The sequence below is a fragment of the Monomorium pharaonis genome, chromosome 8 (genome assembly GCF_013373865.1).
Source record: "Monomorium pharaonis isolate MP-MQ-018 chromosome 8, ASM1337386v2, whole genome shotgun sequence".
Lineage (NCBI taxonomy): Eukaryota > Metazoa > Arthropoda > Insecta > Hymenoptera > Formicidae > Monomorium > Monomorium pharaonis.
In genome coordinates this window covers 21,537,377-21,563,974 of record NC_050474.1, presented here as the reverse complement: position 1 = coordinate 21,563,974, position 26,598 = coordinate 21,537,377, and the positions used below count along the sequence as shown (strand labels likewise).

At 37.2% G+C, this 26,598-nt stretch overlaps 5 protein-coding genes and 2 long non-coding RNA genes across 17 annotated transcripts; 4 read left to right on the top strand and 3 right to left on the bottom strand.

Annotated features, from left to right (window-relative positions):
• The first annotated feature begins 22 nt into the window (after positions 1-22).
• LOC105833449 (mRNA export factor) lies at positions 23-2,703 on the top strand. The gene is made up of 7 exons (XM_012675197.3): positions 23-217; positions 300-603; positions 836-1,009; positions 1,157-1,228; positions 1,353-1,634; positions 1,947-2,141; positions 2,216-2,703. Exons 2-7 carry the CDS (start codon positions 346-348, stop codon positions 2,300-2,302), a joined length of 1,068 nt encoding a protein of 355 aa, XP_012530651.1. The 5' UTR covers positions 23-217; positions 300-345; the 3' UTR covers positions 2,303-2,703.
• A 514-nt stretch (positions 2,704-3,217) lies between these two features.
• On the bottom strand, positions 3,218-5,390 carry LOC105833450 (CREB-binding protein). Its single transcript, XM_012675198.3, has 5 exons — positions 5,329-5,390; positions 4,421-4,666; positions 3,929-4,310; positions 3,637-3,838; positions 3,218-3,554 (listed from the first exon to the last, which is right to left on the bottom strand). Exons 2-5 carry the CDS (start codon positions 4,620-4,622, stop codon positions 3,531-3,533), a joined length of 810 nt encoding a protein of 269 aa, XP_012530652.1. The 5' UTR covers positions 4,623-4,666; positions 5,329-5,390; the 3' UTR covers positions 3,218-3,530.
• A 211-nt stretch (positions 5,391-5,601) lies between these two features.
• On the top strand, positions 5,602-12,476 carry LOC105833451 (WD repeat-containing protein 19). The gene is made up of 20 exons (XM_012675200.3): positions 5,602-5,784; positions 6,357-6,736; positions 6,819-7,029; positions 7,122-7,234; positions 7,367-7,784; positions 7,846-8,076; positions 8,162-8,287; positions 8,368-8,665; positions 8,740-8,938; positions 9,021-9,118; positions 9,226-9,508; positions 9,681-9,906; positions 9,986-10,238; positions 10,324-10,634; positions 10,729-10,878; positions 10,951-11,047; positions 11,111-11,317; positions 11,404-11,690; positions 11,774-11,850; positions 11,921-12,476. The coding sequence occupies exons 1-20, from the start codon at positions 5,770-5,772 to the stop codon at positions 12,048-12,050; spliced, it is 4,110 nt and encodes a 1,369-aa protein (XP_012530654.1). The 5' UTR covers positions 5,602-5,769; the 3' UTR covers positions 12,051-12,476.
• Positions 11,201-14,457, bottom strand: LOC105833453. 11 transcript variants are annotated; one of them, XR_004964468.1, is made up of 6 exons: positions 13,442-14,363; positions 12,444-12,552; positions 12,141-12,337; positions 11,716-12,013; positions 11,413-11,667; positions 11,201-11,339 (listed from the first exon to the last, which is right to left on the bottom strand). It is a non-coding gene; the product is annotated as an uncharacterized LOC105833453 (long non-coding RNA). The 11 variants fall into 11 exon arrangements; XR_003625673.2 differs by lacking the exon at positions 13,442-14,363 and adding an exon at positions 13,298-13,318; XR_003625671.2 differs by lacking the exon at positions 13,442-14,363 and adding an exon at positions 13,020-13,291 and having other exon boundaries at positions 12,444-12,619.
• On the top strand, positions 14,428-18,631 carry LOC105833452 (membrane-associated progesterone receptor component 1). Its single transcript, XM_012675202.3, has 3 exons — positions 14,428-15,107; positions 16,092-16,241; positions 16,753-18,631. Exons 1-3 carry the CDS (start codon positions 14,753-14,755, stop codon positions 16,914-16,916), a joined length of 669 nt encoding a protein of 222 aa, XP_012530656.1. The 5' UTR covers positions 14,428-14,752; the 3' UTR covers positions 16,917-18,631.
• On the bottom strand, positions 17,819-19,168 carry LOC118647160. The gene is made up of 2 exons (XR_004964471.1): positions 19,063-19,168; positions 17,819-18,922 (listed from the first exon to the last, which is right to left on the bottom strand). It is a non-coding gene; the product is annotated as an uncharacterized LOC118647160 (long non-coding RNA).
• On the top strand, positions 19,087-26,529 carry LOC105836387. Its single transcript, XM_036291435.1, has 4 exons — positions 19,087-19,646; positions 20,826-24,098; positions 24,189-24,357; positions 24,882-26,529. Exons 1-2 carry the CDS (start codon positions 19,562-19,564, stop codon positions 23,639-23,641), a joined length of 2,901 nt encoding a protein of 966 aa, XP_036147328.1. The 5' UTR covers positions 19,087-19,561; the 3' UTR covers positions 23,642-24,098; positions 24,189-24,357; positions 24,882-26,529.
• The last annotated feature ends 69 nt before the right edge of the window (positions 26,530-26,598 follow it).

The following is a 26,598-nucleotide window of genomic DNA, read 5'->3' as shown; positions in this document are numbered from 1 at the left end:
ATTTCACTCTGCTGCTGCTCCATTCTCGACTCCAAGTTTTTCTATGACGTCGAACGGCTCTTTTTGTTTTGGTTAGATTAAATTGCGGGCTTGATAGCAGCTAAGCGTTTACTCCATTACCTCCAGATAGTCCAGATATCTCGAGCACCATTTGATTCTTCCCTAGACGTGGATGATGTAGAGAAATTATTCTCGCCTGCATGACGTAAATCGCAAGGTAAATCGTAATCTCGCAACCATTTCGCGCGCGAGAAATTCGGTTCGCGGGGAATTAATGTATCGCCGCTGACTTCTCACAGAAATTGCGAGCGCTACGGGGGACGAGCGGAATTTAGCCGTACAAGAATGTTCAATCAAAGCAACTCGCTGAGGACGGCAACGTCGAACACATCGAATCCGATGCAAGACTTCGAGGTTGTCTCGCCGCCGGACGACTCTGTCTCTAGTCTGGCGTTCAGTCCGGCATCCATACCACAGAATTTCTTGGTTGCCGGCTCCTGGGATTGCAACGTGCGATGTTGGGAGGTAGAGCAATCTGGCAAGACGGTACCGAAATCCATGCAGAATATGGCAGCGCCGGTCTTGGCTGTGTGCTGGAGCGATGTAAGCTTCTCAATAATTATGCGATGTGACAAATTGGCTTTATAACTCATTTTATAGTAATATAGTTTAACTTCATAAATTTAGTTTAACTTTCTCTCTAATTTTTAGAAGTAAAAAAAAATTTTAATAAGTTAAAATTTTTACTGGGTTTAAAATTAAACTATATTGGTATAAATAAATAACAATGTGCTAAAAATTATGCTTGTAATAAAGATTATGTAATAATTGCTAGGATGGAACCAAAGTATTTATGGCAGGTTGCGACAAAACTGCAAAGTGCTGGGATCTAGCTACAAACCAGAGTGTACAAGTAGCAGCTCATGACGCACCTATTAAAACATGTCATTGGATAAAAGCATCTACATATTCTTGTCTAATGACAGGTTCCTGGGATAAGACGCTAAGGGTTAGTATTATTTTTCAATATTATTTTAAGGGATAATAGTATATTTCACAATTCTACAAAATTATGTTTCACTTATTATTTTTAAATGTTTGTCATTAAAATATTTTTGTATGACTTAATTCTTTTATCACAATGCAAAATTTTCAGTTTTGGGATCTGCGCATTCCTAAACCCGCACTGACTATAAACCTGCCTGAAAGATGTTACTGCGCTGATGTTGTAAGTAATGTTATTAAATCTATCCTTTTTAATTAAACTTATACGATTTATCTTTTCTTTTTCTTTCCAATGTGCAAATTCATCTAAAAAGGATATATATTACTTGATATTGATGATGTGACAGGATTATCCTATGGCAGTCGTGGGAACAGCTGGACGTGGTTTAATAGTCTATCAACTGGAGGGCAGTCCGCGAGAATACAAACCTGTCGAATTGAGTCTGAAGTATCAGTACCGTTGCGTGGCAATCTTCAGGGACAAGAAGAAAGTGCCGACCGGTTTTGCAATAGGGAGTACGGAAGGACGCGTTGCGATTCATCATCTGAATCTCAGCACAAAGGAAAACTTTACGTTTAAGTGCCACAGGACTAACGGCACACCTAACGGATACCAAGACATCTATGCGGTTTGTAGACTTTGTTAAAGTAAAATCAATTGTAGGATGAGACATTTTTTAAAATATTATTCTTAAGTAAGTGAAACTTTACTTAAAAATATTTTTTACATTAAAAAAAAATTTTTTAATTTCCTATTTTATATAAGTTCTAAAATGTTGGAATAACTAACATTATTTTAATTTAAAAATATTAAATATTTTAAATCAAAATTTAAGTTGATAATTGGGTGAAAATTCACTTACCATTGCACTCTACTTAAAATCATGTTATATTCTTTATCTTCTTTAAACAAGCATGATAATTCATCGATTTACGGATAGGTAAACGACATAGCATTCCATCCAGTACATGGCACCGTTGCAACCGTAGGCGGCGATGGTACTTTCGGATTTTGGGATAAAGACGCACGTACCAAGCTGAAATCTTCTGAAACAATGGAACAACCTATCACACGCTGCTGTTTCAATCACAATGGGCAGATATTCGCGTATGCCGTTTCTTACGATTGGTCTAAGGTATCGTCATTTTGAAGCATGATAATCGTTAAATCGTTTGTACGCGTAACATTATTGATTTGCAAATGTTTCAGGGCCACGAGTACTATAATCCAGCGAAGAAAAATCAGATCTTCCTGAGACCGTGTTATGATGAATTAAAACCGAAAGCTACTCCCTAAGTCGATGATGCTGAAATGTATCAAGACCGAAACAATGTATGAATCCTAATGTAATTACAAGTTCATGTATTTCCGTTCGGTAAAACCATATGCTGTTGACATATTTTCTTTTTACTTAAAATAATTTTTACTTAATATAAACTGTTGATATGCGCATAACATAAACTACAATTAATACATATCCATTAGCTTTTTGTATACATATATTATGATATATAGAATTGGTATGTTTTTTGGTAATGTTAGTTATGTGATTTTAATAATTATCTTTCCATAAACTGTGGTGTTGAATTTCGAAATATTGACAGAGACGATGACAGATAACTACCTAGGTACACTGCAAAATAAACATATTAAAAAATAAAAAATTCTTTCTATAAAATATATATTTTTTATCAAAATCACACTTGCACGCCTTTTCTTTTACATTAAACGATATTATTTCCCTTGTATTAATAGTTCATTATATTTAAATAGATTAATAATGAAATAGAATGTTAAAAAGTAAAAAAGTACAATTACAATTTCATGACTTTAATCAATATCGTTAAAAAGTTCAAAATTTAAGCTAAATTATTACTTAGCTGATATAATTTATGTATTTAACTAATGAATCCGAGTTTAAATCCCTTGTATTTGCTTTAGAATTTGATGACTATTGCTAAGTGTTTATCTAGCAATTTCGTCGATGTAATATAAATTAGGAATGTAAGTCAATCGCGATAGAGGGCCTCTAATTAGAGTGACTCTATAAAAGAGATTGTCATGTTTTAATTCCAAAATCCTGCAAGAGAAAGAGCCATCCAGCAATATTGCTGTCAACTGTAAAGTTAGTTACGATTAGGTGCAACAGCACATTGGTGAAGTACACATACGAGACAGGAATGTTGTAAAAATATAATTGAACATACAGTATTATTTTATAATAATTCTTTTTAAAGACATATTATAACGATACATATAAAAACTATTCCAAAAAACTCAGATTGTTCAATGAAATAACTTATAAATTATGATAGAGAATTATTATACTGATATTGACAAAAAAGATTTAAAAACGAGATTTATCTCGATATTCATAATCCATTAGTAGTTCAGAACTATATTAAATGTCTTAAGATGTTAATATGATTTATAGCTTCTTCTTCTTCTTCTTCTTAAATCTCCCCATGTGGATATCCGACCCAAGGAAGAGTCATACTGGTCATAGTACCATTTTTTAGCCAGGTTAAAAAAAAACCTCAACCTCGTCCTTGGGGAGAAGGAGTCAGTACAGTATCTTAAAATAGTACTTAAGACTGTATTAAATCTTAAAGATACTAGGAATATCTTACTGAACATTTCGATGTGGTAAGTAATGCAGCTGTTTTCAGTTGCATCTTGTAAATTTTTTTGACCAACAAATCAAAATATTCCACCCGGGAGTTGGCTCTTTTAAAAATCTCAGCTTCCATTTTCCTTACGTACATGATCACATTGTGCATTCTTCTATCAAGCTTAGCTAGTGGGTCGGGATTCAGGTATACTACGTTAACCCTAGAGAAAATAGAACAAACATGCTCTATAATGTGTCGCAACATAAATTTCAAACGAGTACACGCGTATTATGCACAATAAAATTCTCACATTTTATGAATGTTATGGGCCCTGAGACCTCGAGTGACGAATGTACGCCACTCCTTTGTTCCTTCCTTAGAATCAATCATTTTTTTAATAGCTTGATTTATCAGCAGGCAAACTGAACAATCCTTTTGATGATGGTGTTTCAAATGATTAACGATCTGCTTAGATATTCTACAGTGAGGGTTGGTGCAATTCTTGCCAGCTTGACAACTCGTTATGTGCGTTAGAACATTTTTCATAAATTTACAACCTGAGAGAGTACACTGTCTCATCTCACTGTTTGCTTGATTCTTATGTTGTTGACATTGATGCACATGGAAAAGTAGCCCCAATTGTTGCTGTATATATCTACTATATTTCATCAAAGCTTGCATTGACTTTGCATCTAAAAGCACATAAAAACCAAAAGTTATCACTAAACAAAAGTATTGCAAGTAATAAAAATATATTATAATAAAGCAATGACAATAATAATGCAATTTAAAATGATAATACCAGTCAATTTTTTCTGCGTAGCTTGCTGCAGATTTGGCTGCCCTCCAGTCGGCACATTATCAGATTGTGCTTGAGCCAAACTTGATACTGATGGTAGGGATAACGGAATATCTGGAACTGGAACTTGTGTTTGTGGCTGTGCCTGTTGCTCTGCCGTTCTAGCCTGTTGCTCTGGCGTTCTATCCTGTTGATCTGCGTCCATAGTACCACTTGGATCGATGAAGTTCAAGTTTTGGTACTTATTCCCTAATAAAAGATTCACACTATACTAATTTCAACGAGAAATGCTCGGAGATCTCGAAGTGCACACAAACGACTAAGAACTTCTTACTTCTTAGTAAGACGGTCAGAGTGGAGAGGACATAACATTCAACTGATTCAATGCAAGTAGTAAAATGGTATAATGGGGGTATTGGGGATTACCCCTACGCGACTACCAGATGAAAACTCGTCTACTCCGAGCGGCGTCTCTCGTTGAAATTAGTATATGTCCGACAGTTGTAAGAAATTTGCAAAGAGAGATATCTGAATGGGTTTAGTTTCTGAGAAGTGAGATTAGAGCGGCATTAAATAATAAAAATACAGATATATTGTTGATTCTATCGCACTTATTGTTACTTATTTAATCAAAGTTAGTCAAATGGCCTGTTCTTTTTCGCTGCACTGATGCGATAAGTTAGAATGAGAAAAAAATATATTTATTTTACTCTAACGTGTTGCACCAATGCAGCAGTGCAACTAAAAAGAACAAGCCAAAAGTCTAACCAAAATCACACGAATGTTATCGATTGTTTTCTATAGGTGCCAAAGTCTGCGATTTTATTCTAGAAACACGAGTCGTACCACGGAAAAAATGAAACTGCTCTTCGCTACTCTTTCTTTAGCCTAAAATTGCGACGAATTTTTACGAATTGTATGCGTCGTCCTTCGTCCATGAATGATGATAAATGACAGTTGGGCTTGGTTTTGGCTGCGTTCGGAAACATCACCTAAGGCTGAAATCACATGGTGCGGAATAGAACGTGCGTCATAGAAGCAGCCAATCAGAGCTTTACCACATCAGAATGCGTTGATGCAGCAAAGCTCTGATTGGCTGCTTCTATGACGCACGTTCTATTCTGCAGCTCTATTCCGCACCATGTGATTTCGGCCTTAGATCCATGTGAGCGACCGACAACCGACACAAAGGTAAACAATATGGCCGACATACGAGATATATCGGTGCGCGAAAGCGACACTGCTTAATAAATCAATATTTAAGCTATGCACATTATAACGTTGTATAGATATATCATTTAAATGCACGGATCGACTAATTTTCCTGTTAGAGACAAATTCTCTGCATCACGATGTCGTCGGAGAAGGTAGGTTATGTAGTGTTTTGACAGACATTCCCTATGAAATTGTTTCATAAAAATGTCAATGTGCGTGTATTAACAATACTGTAAGATTCGTGGCTAAATTTTTCTTAAAAAAAACTTTATTTATTTACAATAAGTACAATGAATCGATAACTTAATTACTAGTAAAAGAGCGGATCGGAACTGCGGTCCGAGAGCTCTCTGTTTATAAAGGTCAGTAAAAGCTTGGGAAGTTCTGGTTTTTCCTAGTTGACTCAACATACATAAATAATTCCTAGTTTATCCTAGTTTGTTTTTCTACAATTATCTTAAGATATGTATTTATCATAATTATATAACAAAGAAGATGTATTTATCATAGTATGTGTAATTTTAATCAAGAAATCTAGACACTGATCGTCAAGTCTATTTTCTATTTCCGTTTGTTTCGTTTCGTCTACTGTTGCACAGATTTTATATGCTTTTCTCTTTTTTATGTAAAGAAATTGTTTGTGCTTTCAATAGAAAGGGCTTTCTGTTGAAAGCAACATCAATGAAAGCTTTAAGTCTAAAATTGTTTATGTGTTTAACAATAGGTCCTTTATCGGTTAGATCAACCTCATGGCAGCGGTAACATTTATATTTCTTGGCGTCCTGGTAATAGCACGCATCTGGCCACAACAGGTTGCGATTGCACCGTTGCCGTTTTTGACAGGCAAGGGGACATTCAGGAGCGGATACAGATTCCTGGATTGTGCACTGGCTTTGGCTGGGATTCGGATGGGGATTTGTTAGCAATAATATCGCAGAATTCGTCAACTATAATTCTATGGGATGCCACAACTGGAAAAAAGTCCCAAATAGACGCAGGTGTGAGGGATGGACTTACCTGCATGATGTGGGCAAAGAAGAGCTGTCTGCTGGCGATAGGAACGCAAAAAGGAAATCTGGTGCTTTACGATCACATAAATGCCAAGTATGATATCATGACTAGATAAATGGAATCAAAATGCAAAATATTTTAAAATTACTTTATTTAATTGTTCTGTGTCATGCAGGCGGATACCTATTTTGGGAAAGCATAGAAAACGCATTTTATGCGGCGCATGGTCGGCGGATGGTCTTCTCGCCTTGGCGAGCGAGGACAAGGTTTTAACTATTAGCACAAGCGAGGGAGACACCCGCCGAGAAATAACTCTTCAAGGCGATCCCTCTCATATACAATTTAGCGAGATGAAAATGGATCACAGGATAGGTGGCGAAAACACAGTATGATTTTTTATTTTACCAATACTCAATATTAAAAACATCCATTTCATAATATAAAACCATTGTTTTAATATATGCAAAAATGTACTTAGGTGTCCCTTATTGTTAGTAAAACGACATTGTTCTTGTACAACATTCTGGACCCAGAAAATCCTATTGAATTAGCTTTTCAGAAACGTTATGGATTAATTGTAACTTATAAATGGTAAGTATCTATAGTAATAAATACAATTATTACTATAAAAATGAAATAAAAGTAAAATAATTATTAAAAAGTAAGAAACAAAATTTCAAAGCGCTGTACTGATAGTAATGCACATGCATTTTTAATTTACAGGTATGGCGATGGTTACATATTGGTAGGATTTGAGGCTGGTTTTTTTATAGCGATATCGACGCATATAAAGGAAGTCGGTCAAGAACTGTTTCAAATTAAGAATCACAGAGATTCTCTGACGGATGTCGCGTTGAACCAAGTGGTCGGAAAAGTGGCCACTAGTGGCGACAACACCTTGAAGGTACACAGTTTGCAGAATCTCGAAGAAACTGAGACGTTGATCACTGTGATCAACGAGAATGGCATCAGCAATATCGAATGGTCACCGGATGGAACGATGCTGGCAGTTGTGACTTACGTTGGCAATATTTTAATTTATTTGATAGAAATTCCGAAATTAACCAGTATCTGTGGCAACAGAATAGCACTATTAACGAGCCTGACAGAAGTGACTGTACATCTTTATACATTAGACAAGGTACCTTTGTCGACGCAAGTTAATAAGGTAATTTTTTTTTAACCAGAATTCATATTTTCAGGACAAACCAAATCCGCAAATAATTAATACTATAATAGAACCGGCGATCTTGGCAGTGGGTCCAGTACATTTAGTAGTAGGATTAAACAATAGAGCTCTCTTCTGGGATTTGTCCATAAGTCAATATGACAAAATACATTTCGAGAGAGATTATTTGGCCACTGTAGATAGTATGCATTTAAACGAGACATATATATCGGTGCTGTTCGATGGGAAAGTGCAGTTGCATTCGGTAATTACGTGTAATTTTGGTAATTTTGAACTAATAGTAAGAATCCTATATAAGATAGGCTTGATAATGTTTATTTTGTGTATAGATTAAAACCGATGAGGCTCTAATAAAAGATGGGAAGGATACAATAATGTTCCCAGATTCAAATTCTTCCCACAGTAGAATAATGTGTCATGCTCTTTGCACGGATTTCCTAGTTTACGGTAACGACGTAAGTCAGCATTATTCTCAGATAAATTTAAACGCTGTTATAAATTAGCCTGTTATAATTAAGACGTTTTAAATTTTTAGATGGGTCATATTATATATTTTTGCTTGGACACATTTCGTCAATGTACCGAATTTATACATAACAATGGAATAAAGGAGCTATATTTGGATGCGACTGGAGTACAATTGTGCTTCGTTGACAATAAGTCAGATGTTTATGTATTTGATCCGATAAACGAAACGACCATTGCCGTGCCTGATTGTCCTGATAATATTGATGGTGTTCTTTGGGATCAAAATATATTTGAACGTACTATATTCGCGGTGTACAACAAAAGTGTTGTTGTAACATACATTTTTGTAAAATACTTTGTTGAAGGCAAGCATACGTATATAAGCGTTATATGTTATCACCATTACAAAATCTAACATATCTGATTACATTGCAAACAGGTACCAAAGTGATAAAAATAAGTACGACTAAGTTGCCATCAGACTCAGTGCCTTTACTAATGTATTCTGGCGAGGTAACGCTGAGTACAATGGGTAGTAAATTAATACAGTTAACATTAACATCCCACGAAGACGTAGGGAATATCGTGGAGTCGAAAAAAATTAATGAGATTTTAGATAATCAGATTTTATGTAGACGGTAAGGTTTACATAGCTCAATAAAATCAGTAGGAAAACGCGTATAAAATATTTAAAAGAATGTTTTTGGATTATTTTTGTAGGTTTCAGCAAGCCTGGAATAGTTGCGAAAAATTAAATGAAAAGAATGGATGGCTAAGACTGGGACGAAACGCCATTGCAAATTTAAATGTCGAATTTGGTAAACATAAAATTACATTAATCTTCTTACATTAATCTCTATTTTCAACCGTTAAAATGTTGTATTTTTATTACATTAAAATGTTATATTAAATTTATCATACGCAGCTATTCGCGTGTATCGGCAAATGGAAGACGCAGCAATGGTATGGGCATTACAAAATATGGAAAACATAGATGAATTGGCTTTGTTGTGCGGTCACGCGTGTATATTACTAGAAGATTATAATGAAGCCGAAAAGTATTTTTTGCAATCTTCCGAACCTGTACAAGCCTTGTATCTTAGGAGAGATTTAATGCAATGGGAACAAGCATTAAGTTTGGCGCAAAAATTAAAACCTGACGAGATTCCTTTTATTTCCAGAGAGTACGCTCAACAATTGGAGTTCACGTAAGATTTTTTTCTATATACTATTAAGTATTCTATTAAAAGTAATAATAGATCCCATGTAATTATACGTATAAATTATTATCTACCTACTTATCTTCAATAAAATATTTCATAGAAATATGTGCAACTTTTTTGTTACATATTGCAAATTATTAAATAAATTTCTTTGTAGGGGAAACTACCCAAAAGCTTTAACAAATTATGAACGTGGTTTAATTGACTACAACACATCCACTTTAACTACACAAAATCCTCACCATCGAGCTCAATGTTTAGCAGGAATAGCGAGAATGTCTATAAGATGTGGTGATAGTAGAAAAGGGGTTGGAATAGCTATGGATAACGAAAGCTCGAGGTTACTACGGAAAGAATGCGCTGAGATTTTAGAATCAATGAAGGTATATTCATCTCTACTAAATTTCAAAGATTTGATTATTATTTGGTATTACGTAAATTTAAATATTGGTATATCTTTAGCAATTCAATGAAGCTGCGCAGTTATACGAAAAGGCCGAGTACTTTGACAAGGCAGCTTCTGCGTATATAAAATTGAAAAATTGGCACAAAGTGGGACAACTCCTACCGCAAATATCGTCGGCAAAAATTAACATACAATATGCTAAAGCCAAAGAATCCGAGGGTAAATATGAAGAAGCTGCTAAAGCATATGAAACTGCTAAGGATTATGATAACATAATCAGAATTAATCTTGAATATTTAAATAATCCTGGTAAATATATTTTAATATCGCGTTTTGTTAGCACAAAACAAAATATATTTAAATAACATGTTCGATTGTATTATTTTATCCACAGCTCGCAGTGTTGAAATTGTTCAACAAACTAAAAGCATAGAAGGCGCAAAAATGGTCGCAAAATATTTCCAAAAAATGAATGACTACAATTCAGCTATCAAATTCTTAATCCTGTCAAATTGTCACGATGAAGCCTTTCAGCTGGCCAATCAACATGGCAAAATGGAATTGTACGGAGAAATATTGGTGAATACGATCGATGATACTAATGTCCGGAGAGAAGATTTTAGAAGCCTTGCGATCCATTTTGAGTCTCAGAAAAATAATCTTTTAGCTGGAAAATACTATTACCACGCAAAAGAGTATCAGAAGGTAATATACTTTTTTTGGTAATATACTTTGCAATCTCAAATTTTATTTATGTATGTATATAATATTGATGTTTTGACAAGTTTTTTTTTTTTAGGCTTTACGACATTTATTGAAAGCTGCACAACTGGTTCCAGACGACGATAGAGCGATTACCTACGCCATAGATACTATCGCATCTTCCAAGGATGACAAATTAGCTAATCAATTGATAGATTTCTTATTAGGTAGCGACGGATTACCAAAGGTTAATATTATATTTATATAAAGATATTGCATAAAAAGAGAAAGATTCTAATATGTTTATATCCTTTATTAGGATCCGAAATATTTGTTCCGATTGTATATGGCTAGAAAACAATACAAAGAAGCGGCTAAGACGGCAATTATAATTGCAAATGAGGAGCAAATTAATGGTACATATTTATGCCTATATAAACAATACACAACGCTGTAGTATAATAAAATTGTTATTTTAGGTAACTACAGAAACGCTCACGACGTCCTGTTTGGCATGTATCAAGAATTGAAGAGAAATAAGATTACCATACCCTTGGAGATGCAGACCAATTTAAGACTCTTGCATTCTTATATCCTAGTGAGATTACACGTGAAAAGAAGTGATCATTTACGAGGTGCTCGGATGCTTATAAGAGTGGCCAACAACATATCGAAGTTTCCCTCACGTTAGTACAGCAAGAGTCATTTCTGATGGCAATTAACGCAAATGAATTAATGCTTGCAATACAACGAGTACTTTTTTATCTTTTAGATATCGTACCGATATTAACTTCAACCGTGATAGAATGTCACAGAGCGGGCTTGAAGAACGCAGCTTTCAATTTCGCCGCTATGTTGATGCGCCCCGAGTATCGGGGACAAGTCGACGCAAAGTACAGCAAGAAAATTGAGGCAATCGTGAGGAAACCACCGAGAACAAAGGATATCGAGAACGAAGATGAGCCTCTCACCTCGTGTCCATACTGTAAGAGCAGGCTTCCTGAGACTGAAGTGACCTGTGATAAGTGTAAAAACACTATACCATTTTGCATTGCGACGGTAAGATTCTTTAATTATCGCTTACTGGTGAAAAGAGGAATCAATGAAGTTCTTTTATTTCTATGACTATCGCGTATCTACAGGGACGGCACATCGTCGAGGATGATTTTACGGTATGCCCCCATTGTGATTTTCCAGCCATCAGAAGTGAATTTCTAAGGTAAATATTACGAGAAGGGTGTGAATACTATATTTAAAATCATGTTGCAATGTATTTCGTATTACGCTAGAATCGTGGAGTCTGAAGAGACTTGTCCAATGTGCTCAGAGAGAGTTAATCCCGAGGCCGTGTCGTCCACTACCGATATCCGTCCATACCTCAGCTATCAGGAAGAAAAGGATATCATTATAAAGGGTTAAAAGGCGTATAAATTATGAAAGTGTAAAAACAATTTTTACATATTTAAGCATAGAATATATGCCTTAAGTGGCAGCTATAACTTAGCTCACACAAAGTAGGAATAGGAAGATAAGTATCTGCATCTCTGTGTTATATGATTAAAGATGCCTTATTATTGCCTCGTGCAAACACGCCATAATTAGCAGATAACACGGTGTCTTCATTTGCAAACAGTAGTGGTAGTAAATAAGTTATTCCAATTGCCTTGGATAAAGTGTCAGTATTCCCGATACAACTGTGCCGTCCACTATAAGTACAATTTATTTGAGTAAGTAGATTATATATAAATATACAAATATATATGTATAAAGTGTTGTTTGCTACACGAGCTACGTTTTGATGTAGACAATTACCATAAAAGTGCGAAATAAAATGATTGATTCGCAGATACGTGATACATCCAACAAAATTTGCAAAACGAAAATTCTCTTCTTTTTATTCATTGCTTCATTGCTTTTCTCGCTTGAAACAAGCATATAATCAAACGTTACAGACAAAGAGAAAGGATGAAAAATAAGAGGAAGTTCAACTGAAAATTAAGGTTTTTTTTATAACTGAACTAACTATAAAAAACTACTCTTTAGATTTAATCCTAAAGTGCTATTGAGTTTTTAGTCAGGTCCTAAGTTTAGTACAATTTTTATTATTAAAATGATAATTTTTTAAATATTAAAATAGTATGATGTTAGTCTAACATCTTGCACTTTATAGAAAATCAGAAAATCCAAACCTAAAGTCTTCACAGAATTGCATCTCGCGAGTTGTTTCGCATTATTACATCAAGGAAAAAGAAAGGGTAAAAGTAACCATGACGATTCTATCGTGTAATCGTAATAGCGTACGACTCGGTCCCGTGACCGCCATAATTGCGACGGGGATAACCTAATCGCGGCGCCGCATACATATGTACAATACACGCACATACATACAGTGCATATCTGGAACACGTGACTTCGCGTAGCATGACTTTGAAGAATCGACGCGCGTAATTATATAAATTTTTTTTTCCTTTGCTCACAAATCGTTCGGGCATACCCGCGAGACTAAGCGACCGAGACCCTGACGACAACGGGGTTGCGGAGGAATGCGATCAGACAGTCTCGCCCTCTCATTACGAAATTCTTATAAACGTAAATGTTTTTAGCTAAGAGGAGACGGACGATTATCAACCGCCGTGTCCGGGAGACTCGTAATTATTTTTTCGTACCTCTCGCGACATAACTGTTTCTCGCTCGTGACAGAGAGAGAGAGAGAGAGAGAGAGAGAGAAAGGGGGGGGAAGCATAAAACGGTACATTACTACATTCTAGTTCTTCGCAGTAAAGCAAATGGGTACAAAGTGGCACTGTTACATCTGTTATGGAAGTATAGAGATATACTTCGCACGTTGATGTGCAACGATGTCCGTTCCGAATCCCGTCCCGAATCGCGCCTCTTGCATATCGACAAGATGTCGAGATAAATCGAAGCTCAACGACGAGAATTGGCGTCGAATTACTAGGAGGCGCGTCAATGATCGTGCCACGACCTATGTGTACGTTGACATCGGTTATGTCACGCGAGGATGCAAAGCCTCGGTCGTTTTTTTTTTTTTCTTTTATGTTAGCCTGTATCGTCGCCAACGTATCATTAACGAACGCGGCGCGTATCGAAAGGAGAATCGCGAAACCCGTCGAGATTGCGGACTTTGTTAGAATCAAAAATTGCAGTCTCATAAGAGACAAAGATGGACAAACAGAGAGAAAGAATTAAAAACCAATAAGCTAGTACACAGTAATAAAACGCAGCCAAGTTGATAAATCAATCGATAAACTAATTTATTTATAAATTCAATTTTTAAGAACTAGAGGATCAATTTATACGAATCGGGGAGAAAAGCAAACTGGTAAAATCAAAATGATTAATAAAATATAGTGTTTAACTTGACTGACTAATTTAGAAATTTTATTTGCGTATGCATGAGAAAGCTAATTACAGAATCATCGCGCGCAGGTATTACGCGGCATATTTTTTCGTGCAGAAAATGGCTTCTTCCCTCCTAGTCCCCTCCTCTCCCCCGCCTCCTGTAATCCAAACATTCGCATACGGCCCTGCGACTCCTCCTCCACATCCACCACCACCACCACCACGGTGCAGCCACGTAGAATATAACACACTCTCTCTCTCTCTCTATCCCCCCCTCTCTCCTCTCTCTCTCTTTCTATCTTTGCGCACATACATATGCTTCTTGGGCGGCGGGAAAGGGAGAGGGGGAAGCATGTAACGCGCACCGGTACGCACCACTTGTATATCGCGCGATTATCGTCGCGCGCGCGTCGGATCGTGAGTCGTGACTCGTCGGCGAGCGGCGCCTAGTCGGCCGTGTATTTGGTATACCGACGGCTGCTCCAGATCGTTGTTCGCCGCTGCTCTGCTTCCCGGTGCGAGCCAGTTCAGCTCAGCCCTCTCAACGTCGCCCGTTGGTACGCGTCGCGTCATTCGGAGTACGCGTCGGCAAGCAGGCGCCACACGCTTACGCTTCATTCGCGCGCTCACGCACGCACGCATATCGCGAGAAGAGTTCGGGGAGCCTCTCTCTCCCGGTGCGTTGGTAACCTCTCGTCTTCCTCGACGACACTCCTCGCCTGTAGGCTAGGCAGCGGAGCGGGTTAGTTCTGGTCAAGATGGCCGAGAAGAGCGGCTCGCCGGCCGCGGCCGAGGAACAGCAGCAGCAACAGCCGCAGCAGCAGCAGCAACAGTCGTCGCAATTTCTCTCGAGCTTCATCGGCGAGATCGTCAAGAGTCCGGTGAACCTCGCCCTCGTGGGCGTGATCGCCATCCTGGTGTACAAGATCATCAAGAGCCGCACGCGGACCGAGGAGCCTGTGCCGGAGGTGAAGAAGCTACCGAAGCTGCGCCGGGACTTTGCGATCGAGGAGCTGACCAAGTACGACGGCAAGGGTCCAGACGGCCGGATACTCGTCGCCGTCAACGGCAGCGTCTACGACGTCACCAGAGGCGCCAAGTTCTACGGCCCTGGTAAGTGTTGTCGCCGCCGCTCCGTGCCTCCGCATCGTGTGCCGATCAATTGTTTCCCTCGCCGTCGCCGTCACCGATCTCTATCTCTCGCGCTTCGTCCGATCGGACGATGATGATAATGATTTTTTTTTTCATTGCCCGAGTCTTGCGATTTTTTAGTACTTCATCCTGTTTTTCTCTCCTCTCTCCCTGCCTCGCCCGCGCCTCCCCTCCTCTCGCTCTTTTTTCTATTTCTCTCGTGCTCCCGACCGCGCTTTATTAGTCGCTTTTTATTAGCTTGCGGGATCCGAAAGGAGTGTCCCGCGATGATATCACGCGCCGCGCGCGCAAAAATAAAATCGCGAAAGTCCTCGACCAATTGTTTCTTCTGCAATTGCGCCGCGCGATACTAGGCGACGACGATAAGCGATTTATCACGTACTACCGCGTGACGTGTACTCCGCCGGCGAGAGAAGATCTTACGTTCGAGTATGGGTGGCGAAGCTTAAGACAAATATTTGGTTTTTTGGGGGAGGAGAATCGATAAGCCGATCCGGGCGGAGCGATAAAGTCGCGAACGGATGACGATTGCGATCGCAAGATTCGCAAGATCGCCTGAGTTGATAGCGGGAGTGTCTCGCGCCCGAATTTCCTCCCTCCTTGCTTTGCGTCACCGATTTCCGGTAGAATTGAGAATAATAGCGTGACACAACGGCAAGTGGACGCAGTGTGTGTTCATTTTTCTGATAATTAGTTAGTTAATTTATTAGTTAATTAGTTGTAATCTCAATTTAACTTCCTCTTTATCTGCCTTTTTATTTTTAAACTAAGAGAAACCGAGATTAAAGTTAATTTACAGTTGATAAAACTGGACGTACAACTGACCTTGCAATACTTTACAACTATTTTATGCTGCTGCAGAACAGTATCTTAAAAGCCAAGAGTTGATTGTAAGAAAATTGCACATAGCGTGTCCAAGAATCTTATGATGTACTTTTTGCACAGGTGGACCGTACGAATCGTTCGGCGGTCGCGATGCCAGTAGGGCGCTCGCAAAATTCGCGGTAGACGCTGCAACGGACAAGTACGACGACTTGAGCGACCTGAACACCACAGAGATGAATTCTGTTAAGGAATGGGAAGAACAATTCAAAGGTGAGGGGATAAGCACGACAATGATTCCACCAACAGTTGAGAAGAGGAAGTCAGATAGAGCAAGCTGTTTTTTTCAATACCACACTAATGTATCGACGTACTTTTCATGTTTAAGAAATAAGGTCATGGAAGTGTCGATGTTATCTTGATTTTAATACTCATTAGTAAAACACTTTTCTTTGGAAATGTTATCTATATAGGGCATCCTAATGAAAAGATGTAGTGTAATGCGCCTTGCTGATAAAACGAGATGGACTTTTAGACTCTAAGTAAACACAGTATTCTTTCTAAGCGATGTTCTTCCCCTGTAGGAGATAGTAATTCTATTTCTGGCTCAATACAAAAGCTTTGAATAATGAATGAGAGAGCACACAGTTCAAGGCTTTTTTTATTGCACGCGTCCATCTTAGCCTGTGGATGCGTGACACAGAAATTTAAAATAAACATCGAGGCAATGCGACGGAATTATTCTAAACAGTTTTTTAAAAAAATATTGTGTTTTTTATTACAGAGAGATACGATTACGTCGGAAAGTTGTTAAAGCCTGGTGAAGCACCGACAAATTATTCCGATGAGGAGGACGAAGGTAGCCAACAGGAGACTGAGACGAAGTCGGATGAAACGGAGAAAAAGACGGATCAAAACGTGACCGACGCAAAGTCAAAGAGCGATTGACCGCATGATCGTACACCAGGGGCGGAACTGTTTCAGGAGCACACCACGCACACTACGCTGTTGTTACAGAAATCTTTGAAATTGTCGCTCATGAATATATTTCTGGACGTTCGGCCGAATATTTTATTACTTCGTAACGATAACCGGATAAAGAGGCGAAATGCCGGCTTTTAATCTCGCGTTGGAAGTACATAAAATAACTTTTTCCGAAAAAAAAAGAAACAAAGCTGGGTGACTGTACACTGCGAAGACTTTGTTTGAGCGTTCCGACCAATCTGGTACGGAACTCTCGTCTTTTAATGTTTTTATATATGTACAAAACATTTTCTACCGAAACACGCTGAGCCGAATCAATGGCAAGTAAAAACGTACATATTCCATTGTAGATTCTCGTTGAATTACTCGTATTTCGCTGTACACATGGGGAACGGTACGTGCGCTTGTATTCCGCGCGAATATAGCGAATACGATAAAACCGACATTGCATTTGGAGTTTAGTTTTAAGTCCGCTCTGTGGCATTGAGTCAATTCATGCGTTCATGCAATTTTCGCGATTAAAATGGAGCTACTACACCACCGAATTTTGAGGGAGGAAGATCACAAAGACATACATTTTAAAGTAACACACTCGCGATGTTAATCCGATTGGCGCTAATTCCGAGAAAGCGTTAAATGGCTTATATTTACGTTATATTTTTAATACGCAATCATATCAAAGGTGATTAAATTATGGAAGATTGTGGTACACCGATTTTAGAGCTTTCTCTAACTTGCGTCGAGACACTTGCGTTTCCCGCGTAAAAGTTTTAATTGCCGGAGCAGTATCAGAAAACCGGAGTATAAGGCCTGGTCTACAATAGCTAGAGTAAGCATGGAGTAAGAAGTAAGACTAGGCGTAAAAGGATTAATCCAGTATAAGAAAGTTGGCGTAAGGGCGTAAGCGAAATAAATTATTTTCATTTTGTCTTACTCCTACTCCTGCTTTTCTTAACGCTCGGTTAATCACAGCGCAAAAAGAAATTACCTTACTCTTATTTCTTACTCCATAGTTACTCCAACTATTGTACACCAGGTCTAAATGCGTGCGCGTCTCCAACGGTTTATTTTACACGCATGAAAGTAACAAGATAGATGTATGGAACTTCTATGGTGCATTTTAGCATTGTAAAATTTCATCGCAACAGAACACAATAGGATGTTACATTTGCAAATATTCGCGTACTTCCGCGTAGCGTCGTTACCTTGACGCTACAATGCATCAATTTTATTAATGCTGTTTAATGGCTTTACTCACCAATAAAATATGGTTTTGGTAAATAGTTACATACGTGAAAATAAGTTTACAAATAAAGAATAATATTAGAGTTACGTTATATATAAAAAAAAAAAATATATATATATACATATATATTTCTACATACACGTGAAGAGTTTGCATGCACTTCTTAAATAATTTAAAACTACGTCAATGTAAGTTGAATTGTATTTTACGTCTTGTTGGCATTTAAAGTGGCAAGGAAATTATTTATTGTGTACCACGCGTCGTGCTAGTTACTTGAAAAATGGTGTATATAACTTTTCATGGCTAGATAGTAATACTGATTGTGGCAAATAAAGTTTTATTATTGTTTATATTAATAAAACTGCGAGAAAGAGTGCACATTCAGTTATGATCGTCGTAATGTACACGAATAATATATATATATATACTTTTATTCTCTAATCAATTATTTTGAATAGAATTTCTCCTCCATTCTTGCGACGCATCTCTGCATTATGCCTGCCTGAAATAAATTATAGAACTTTAGAAGCTGCATTGAAAACGCGAACAGTGGAGGAGGGAGGGGGAAGTCCTAACAAGCTCACGTAGCTTCGATCATATGAGTTAATATCGAGTTCGAGATATATCCATAGTTTTGATCTTTGTAGTTAAACTTTTGGTGTGTCTCCATTCCTCTCCATGTCCTCATTTCGTTTCCAGTGTGGAAAGTGTAACAAGTATATAGCTACAAAAAAAAAAACGAACCTAATAATAATTGATAAACGAAATTCCGACGTGATTTATCAAGCTTGTAATGAGTCTCTGCTAGATGGTACTGATGGTAGCACAGCAACGTGTAATTTGTTCGCTGGCCGAGCCGTTCACCATTTCATCGACGTGACTGCAGTGCAGGATTCTCTGCTCGAGACAGCTCGAGATACTCTTCACGCGCCGCAGCTCTCGTTTGTTGTCGGCTGCGTCGTCATTTTCATCATCACCATCATCGACAGAATTAATAGCTAGGAGTGTAACAACGGCGTCAGCCAGTTGGTCGACCTGGACGGCGACGGTGATCTAGTTGAAAGAAGGATAGGCAGCCAGAGGAGCAGCAGCAGCACCCGCTGCGCTAATGCCGCTAACGTTCATCATCGTGGTCCTCGTCTACGCACGTGTACGGCCAGACGCGCTGCGTCTGGCTACAGTCTGGCTGAGTCTGGTTGCGTCATGCTACCACCTGTATGTAGAACGTGTGTGCGCACACGCTGCTAGCCTCCGCCGCCGAGAGGTATTGGTGAGAGACGACCGCGCAGTGGGAAGGAAGAGCGAGGGCAGCGAGAGGTTAGATTAGGTTATTACGGAAGAAAGATAACCACGCGGGGAAACCATGGCAAGGAGGAACCACCTGGTGGACGGCCCTCCGCGGAAGCGGCGGAAGCTAGATCTGTTCGAAGGAACATCGGACTCGACGGGTAAGTCCCGAGCCGCTGGTTTTCTCCGAATTTTTGACCGCTGCGATTTCTCGCGTCTCGCTCCCTCCCTCTCTTCCTCTTGCCCCCCCCCCCCTTTGTGAGGATTCTTCTCTTCTTCTTCTTTCTTCCTTCCGAAAGATAGGATGCAATTTCCTTTTTCCGGAAGAAAGACCGTTTTTTTCTCGGACTGATTTACTTTACATAGCAATGGAAAAAAATTGGATTGGTGTTGCGCTAAAGATACATAAGATTCAGGATAAGTCGAGTTCTTTCCCTTTTTCTGTGACGAACACCGTGAGAAAGACGTTCTCGATGTTGAATAATCAAATTTAACATGTAGACATGCGACACACACGCGCGGAGCTCGTGGACTTGCAGGAAGTGCAAAGATGAAATAAAATTATACGTACTATCTACACACTGTGCTTTGTATTATGAAAAGAAAATTGTTAATGCAAAGCAGATAATAAATAGCTCGGGGGAGAGGGATCGACTCTCCAGGTATCTACAGCAATTTAAAATCTTTTACAGATATTTATAATCGAACGTAAATATAGAATGAAAATCTTATGCATGCACAGATGGATCTTCTTTAGAGTCCTCGAGAAATTTTGCATTGGATTTTTAGGAATAAAATGACGGGGAGAGAGAAAAAAAAATAGATATAACAAACTTCTCTCTTACCACGACGTGAGAGTATATTATTTGCTTGAACAGATATTTTTCTAGAGGGACTGATTTCTTCGCATCTCTTCTATAAAAGTTTGCTGATTGGTAGCTTCACTGGATATGTTTGTTTAGTTTAGCACTAATTTATATATTGTGCTGAGAATTTTCATTTTTGCTGTAGAATAAGGCTCCTTTATGCTAGTGTATGTCTCATGTTTTATTTTTTATGTTTATTTACAACCATTGTATAGTTTTCTATATGAGTTTTGTTTTTCCATTTTTTTTCTTTTTAATACCTAGGATGTCTCCTTTTTGCATTTGCACTTTTTCCTATACATATACATTTATATGTACATCCTTTTTTTCTCCATCAGTGTGTAGTTAGTTATTGGTAGATGAAAAAGTTTTGACAATTTTATTTGTTAAGGAATGTTTACTTGAACGATTTTTAAATAATCTTAATAACAATTTAACAAAAAAACAGATCCAAACGGAGACATTCTGTTACAGACACAGATGATGTAGTATCAAAGAGGCCGTGCAAAGATTCAGAATTTCTTAGTGGTTTACAAGATGAATCTGGAAATAATTTATTTAATGAAGAAACTAAATTTGCTAGAACTGTGGCTGGCAGAGAAGGAACATCTTTATTTAATCGCTTCTTAGATTTTTTAATTAAGGGAGAAGGAAGAAAATATCTAGAAGTTCTAAAAGGAGAGGGAATAAATTTATCCTATATGTCAAGTATTTTAGCTAGAGCAGGCGCTAGTGCTTCTAAAGCTTTTAAAGATTTATATGACTTATGGTTTGATGCAGAGGGAAATAAAACACAATATTTAAAAACTCTAGAAAAACAAGGAATAAATCTATCTAATATGTCTAGTATTTTAAATAGAGCAGGGGGTAATGCTCCAAAAGCTTTTAAAAATCTATATGACCTGTGGTTTGATACAGAAGGAAATAAAACACAACATTTAAAATCTCTAGATAAAGAAGGAATAAATCTATCTAATATGACCAGCATTTTGAATGGAGCAAGAGTAAAAGCTCCTACAGCGTTTAAAGACTTACACGACCTGTGGTTTGATGAACAAGGAAATAAAACACAATACTTAAAAACTCTGGAAGAACAAGGAGTAAATCTGTCTAATATGACCAGCATTTTGAATGGAGCGGGAGCGAAAGCTCCTACAGCATTTAAAGACTTATATGATCTATGGTTTGATGGACAAGGAAATAAAACACTGTACTTAAAAACTCTGGAAGAGCAAGGAGTAAATCTTTCTAACATGTCTAACATTTTGCATGGAGCAGGAGCGAAAGCTCCCAAAGTTTTTACAGAACTATACAGTTCTTTTTTTGATGAACACGGAAATAAAACGCAGTATTTAAAAACTCTAGAAAAACAAGGGATAAATCTACCTAATATGTCCAGTATTTTAAGTAGAACAGGAACTAGTGCTGCAAAAGCTTTTAAAGACTTATACAATCTGTGGTTTGATGAACAAGGAAATAAAACACAGTACTTAAAAACTCTAGAAAAAGAAAAAGTAGGTCTAAATACTATATCTAGTATTTTAGGTGGAGCAGGAGTGAAAGCTCCTACAGCGTTTAAAGACTTATATGACCTGTGGTTTGATGGACAAGGAAATAAAACACAATATTTAAAAACTTTAGAAGAACAAGGAATAAATCTATCTAATATGTCTAATATTTTGCATGGAGCAAGAATTAATGGTGCAAAAGCTTTTAAAGACTTATACAATCTGTGGTTTGATAAACAAGGAAATAAAACACAATACTTAAAAAGCCTAGAAGAAGAAGGAATAAATCTATCTAACGTGTCCAGCATTTTAGGTGGCGCAGGAGCCAATTCTGCAAAAACTTTTAAAAGCTTATATAATTTTTGGTTTGATGAACAAGGAAATAAAACACAATATTTAAAAAGCCTAGAAAAAGAAGGAATAAATCTATCTAATGTGTCTAATATCTTGCATGGAGCAGGGGCTAAAGCTGCAAAAGCTTTTAAAGAACTATATAATGCTTTTTTTGATGAGCAAGGAAATAAAACGCAATATTTAAAAACTCTAGAAGAAGAAAAAGTGGATCTAAATATTATATCTAGTATTTTAGGTGGAGCAGGAGTGAATGCTGCAAAAGCTTTTAAAGAACTATATAATGCTTTTTTTGATGAGCAAGGAAATAAAACGCAATATTTAAAAACTTTAGAAAAAGAAAAAGTAGGTCTAAATGCTATATCTAGTATTTTAGGTGGAGCAGGAGTGAATGCTGCAAAGGCTTTTAAAGAACTGTATAATGCTTTTTTTGATGAGCAAGGAAATAAAACACAGCATTTAAATTGTTTTATTGAGGAAGAAGATAAAGAAAAAAGTTTTACGGTTCGTAACTTGTCTAGTATTTTAACTGGAGCAGGAGCAAAAGCTAAAGATGCTTTTGAAAAATTGTACGGTGTTTGTTTTAATGATAAAGGAAAAAGAACAAAACTTTTAAACGATTTCTATAAGGCAGGTTTTAGACCGAGTAATTTATCCTGTATTTTATGTGGAACAAGGACTCGTGTTGCGTCTGTTTTAAAAGGACTGCATAGTCTTTGTTTTAATGACAAAGGAAAAAGGACAAAACTTTTAGATGATTTTTTTAAAGCAGGTTTTAGGCCATGTGATTTATGCAGTCTATTGACTGGAGCAGTAGATAATTTAGAAAAACTTTATGATTTTTGTTTTGTAGCAGAAACAAAAAGGTATTTACATCGCTTCTTACGAGAAGGTTTTAGGCCTAGCAATTTATCTCAGATATTCCATGGAGCAAGAGCTAATATTTGTCCTGCTTTAAAAGATTTTCACGATTGTTGCTTTGATGAGAAAGGAGAGCGAACACAGCTGTTAAACGATTTTTATAATGCAGGTTTTGTGGCAAGTAATTTATCCGATATATTAACCATGGCAGGAAATAATGCCACTTCTATTTTAAGAAATTTTCATGAATCTTGTTTTAATAAAGAAAATTATTTAAATCACTTCTTAACTGAAAAAAAACTTTTTAAGCCGAAACATTTATCTGAAATATTATATGGAACAGGTACTAATGTTTGTCATATTTTTGAAAAATTACATGATTTTTGTTTTGATAAAGCAGGAAACAAAACAAATCATTTAAACAGTCTTATAAAAAAAAACCTATCAAATAATATAATTAATATACTATATAAAAAAGTTAGAAAAGCTCCTTCTACTTTTATAGATGATACATCACTTCAACATAATATTAGTGGGATAGAGGAAGAGAAAATAAGAAAATATAAATAACCTTGCAGTAGTAGACCTACCAATTCTAAGAAAATCAATTCTCACGCTTGCTGGTTTTGATTGCTGGAAATTTTTAGTAGCATATGTTGTTAAATTAACAATAATTTATTTGGAAATAACAGAAAAATGTATGATAGTTTACTACAAACGTATCTCTTCTTTTAAATTCTGATTCTATTCTGGTTGGAGTAGCCAACAATCAGACAGAACTGACAATTAAACTTATATCTGCGCAGCAGTGGTTGCTGCCAATATACAATAGTCCATTAATATTCAAGCGTTTGAATTAAACGAGTCCAAACAACCTGATGTGATAAATAGGGGAAATAGATTAGCAAATCTGCAGCTTCCAGATGATCTTTTTGGTCAACCCAGTCACGACGTTGCTAATGCAAGGAACAAAGGAGTGACGTACATTCATCACTCGAGGTCTCAGGAATCATAACATTTATAAAATGTGAGAATTTTATTGTGCATAATACGCGTGTACTCGTTGGAAATCCATATCGCGACACGTTATAGAGCATATTTGTTCTATTTTCTCTAGATTTCAAGCAATATTCCCGACTCCCGATCCACAAGCCATGCTTGATAAAAGAACGCCCAACTTGGTCGTGTACAAGGAAAGTGGAAAGTGACATGTACGAAATGACCAACTCCTGGTCGGAATAGTATCATCGGGCCGAAAAAAATTTACAAGATTCAAAAGGAACTTGGTAAGTAATGAAATTACAGTAATATGAAAATATTAAAATCGATATTCACAGTCTGTTTACATTTAAGATACAGTCTTAAATACAATTTTAAGATGCTATAAACCAATTACGAGGTCATATTAGCATAAAATTTTAACTTAATACAATCTTGAAATACATATTAGGAATACAAGTCTAAATCTTTTTTCCAAATTTTTCTCAATAATATAACGGCATATCTCACTGCCGTTTTATACAATTTTATTACTTGTGAACTTTGCACGAAATGCTATCGCGTCTCTTGATTATATTTTTTTAACATGAGAATATTTGGTTGTGCATACAAAGTAGCCTATTTTACTTTTTCCAGATTACCTAAAAATTTGTGTGTGTGTGCGTGTGCGTGTACACACACACACACACACACACACACACCTGCTTTACGTATATGTTATATATAAAATTGAATTAATCAATTTTTGTATAAACTTTGTCTTTTTACGTTAACATATACGATGCTAAGAGACATTTATCTAATAACCTAGACGAAAAGCGACAAAAACGAAAAGAACAGCAGCAACTGCAAGCGCAACAACAACCACCGCAGCCACCAGGTATCTCTCATCCCGGATTAAGGCCATGCGCGCCTCCCACAGCAACAATAGCAGGTCCAACAATAACAGCAACAGTCTTCACAATTTCTCTCGAGCTTCATTGACGAGATCGTCAACAGCCCGGTGAATCTCACCTTCATGAACGTAATCGCCATCCTGGTCTACAAGAACGTTAAGAGCCACACGCGGATCGAGGAGCCCGTGTCGGAGATGAAGAAGCTGTCAAAGCTGCGCCGCGACTTTACGATTGAGTAGCTGACCAAGTACGACGGCAAGAATCCGGACGGCCGGATACTCGTTGCCGTCATCGCCTTGCTGATAAAACGAGACTTTTAGACTCTAAGTAAAAACAGTATTCTTTTTAACGCGATGTTCTTCCTCCGTAGGAGATAGGAATTATATTTCTGGCTCAGTACAAAAGCTTTGAATAATGAGAGAGCACATGATTCAAAGCTTTTTTATTGCACGCCTCCTTAACTTGTGAATGCGTGACACAAAAATTTAAAATAAACATTGAGGCAATGCGACAAAATTATCCAAAACAGTTTTTAAAAAAACATTTGTTTTTTACTAAAAAGAGATACGATTACATTGGAAGGTTGTTAATACCTGGCGAAGCACCGACGAGGAGGATGACGGTAGCCAGTAGGAGACTGAGACGAAGTCAGACTGAGATGAAGCGGAAAAAGACTGATCAAAATGTGACCAACGCAAAGTCAAAGAGCAATTGACCGTATAATTGTACACCGGGGGCAGAACTGTTTCAGGAGTACACTACACTGTTACAGAAATTTTTGGAATTGTTGCTTATGAATATATTTCTGGACCGAATATTTTATTACTTTGTAACAATAAAAACTGACATTGCATTTAGAGTTTAGTTTTAAATCTGCTCTGTAGAATTGAATCAATTCATAGGTTCATGCAATTTTCGCGATTAAAATGGAGCTGCTACACTACCGAATTTTGAGAGAGGAAGATTACAAAGCATACATTTTAAAGTAACACGCTCGCGATGTTAATCCGATTGGCGCTAATTCCGAGAAAGCGCTAAATGGCTTATATTTACGTTATATTTTTAACACGCAATCGTATCAAAGGTGTGATTTAATTATAGAAGCTTGTGGTACACCGATTTCAGATCTTTCTCTAACTTGCGTCGAGACATTTACGTTCCCCGCGTAAAAGTTTTAATTGCCGGAGCAGTCCCAGAAAACCGGAGTATAAACGCGTGCGCGTCTTTAATGCTTTATTTTACACGCATGAAAGTAACAAGATGGATGTATGAAACTTCTATGGTGCATTTTAGCATTGTAAAATTTCGTCGCAAGAGAACACAATAGGATGTTACATTTGCAGGTATTCGCGTACTTCCGCGTAGCGTCGTCATTTAAAAAATGGTGTATATAAGTTTTCATGGCTAGATAATAATTTTTAACACGCTGATTGTGACAAATAAAGTTTTATTACTATTTATATTAATAAAACTGAGAAAGAGTGCAAGCTCACGTAGACTTCAATAGTTTGAAGTTAATATTGATTTCGAAATGTATCGATAGCTTTGCTCTTTGCAGCTAAACTTTTTGTTTGTTCTTTCTCCATTTCTCTCCAGCATGTCCTCATTTCATTTCTAATGTGGAAAGTGAAA

Excerpts from the sequence above, each read along its gene's own strand:
- LOC105836387 (XM_036291435.1), top strand. The coding sequence starts at position 19,562 with ATGGCAAGGAGGAACCACCTGGTGGACGGCCCTCCGCGGAAGCGGCGG. Across the intron at positions 19,647-20,825 it reads AGGAACATCGGACTCGACGG|ACACAGATGATGTAGTATCA; the intron begins GTAAGTCCCGAG and ends ATTCTGTTACAG.
- LOC105833449 (XM_012675197.3), top strand. The coding sequence starts at position 346 with ATGTTCAATCAAAGCAACTCGCTGAGGACGGCAACGTCGAACACATCG. Across the intron at positions 1,635-1,946 it reads GATACCAAGACATCTATGCG|GTAAACGACATAGCATTCCA; the intron begins GTTTGTAGACTT and ends ATTTACGGATAG. Across the intron at positions 2,142-2,215 it reads TTTCTTACGATTGGTCTAAG|GGCCACGAGTACTATAATCC; the intron begins GTATCGTCATTT and ends CAAATGTTTCAG.
- LOC105833452 (XM_012675202.3), top strand. The coding sequence starts at position 14,753 with ATGGCCGAGAAGAGCGGCTCGCCGGCCGCGGCCGAGGAACAGCAGCAG. Across the intron at positions 15,108-16,091 it reads CGCCAAGTTCTACGGCCCTG|GTGGACCGTACGAATCGTTC; the intron begins GTAAGTGTTGTC and ends CTTTTTGCACAG. Across the intron at positions 16,242-16,752 it reads ATGGGAAGAACAATTCAAAG|AGAGATACGATTACGTCGGA; the intron begins GTGAGGGGATAA and ends TTTTTATTACAG.
- LOC105833451 (XM_012675200.3), top strand. Across the intron at positions 8,077-8,161 it reads GGAAAGTGCAGTTGCATTCG|ATTAAAACCGATGAGGCTCT; the intron begins GTAATTACGTGT and ends TTTTGTGTATAG. Across the intron at positions 10,635-10,728 it reads ACGCAAAAGAGTATCAGAAG|GCTTTACGACATTTATTGAA; the intron begins GTAATATACTTT and ends TTTTTTTTTTAG.
- LOC105833450 (XM_012675198.3), bottom strand. The coding sequence starts at position 4,622 with ATGGACGCAGATCAACAGGATAGAACGCCAGAGCAACAGGCTAGAACG. Across the intron at positions 4,311-4,420 it reads TACGCAGAAAAAATTGACTG|ATGCAAAGTCAATGCAAGCT; the intron begins GTATTATCATTT and ends ATGTGCTTTTAG. Across the intron at positions 3,839-3,928 it reads GCCCATAACATTCATAAAAT|GGTTAACGTAGTATACCTGA; the intron begins GTGAGAATTTTA and ends TATTTTCTCTAG.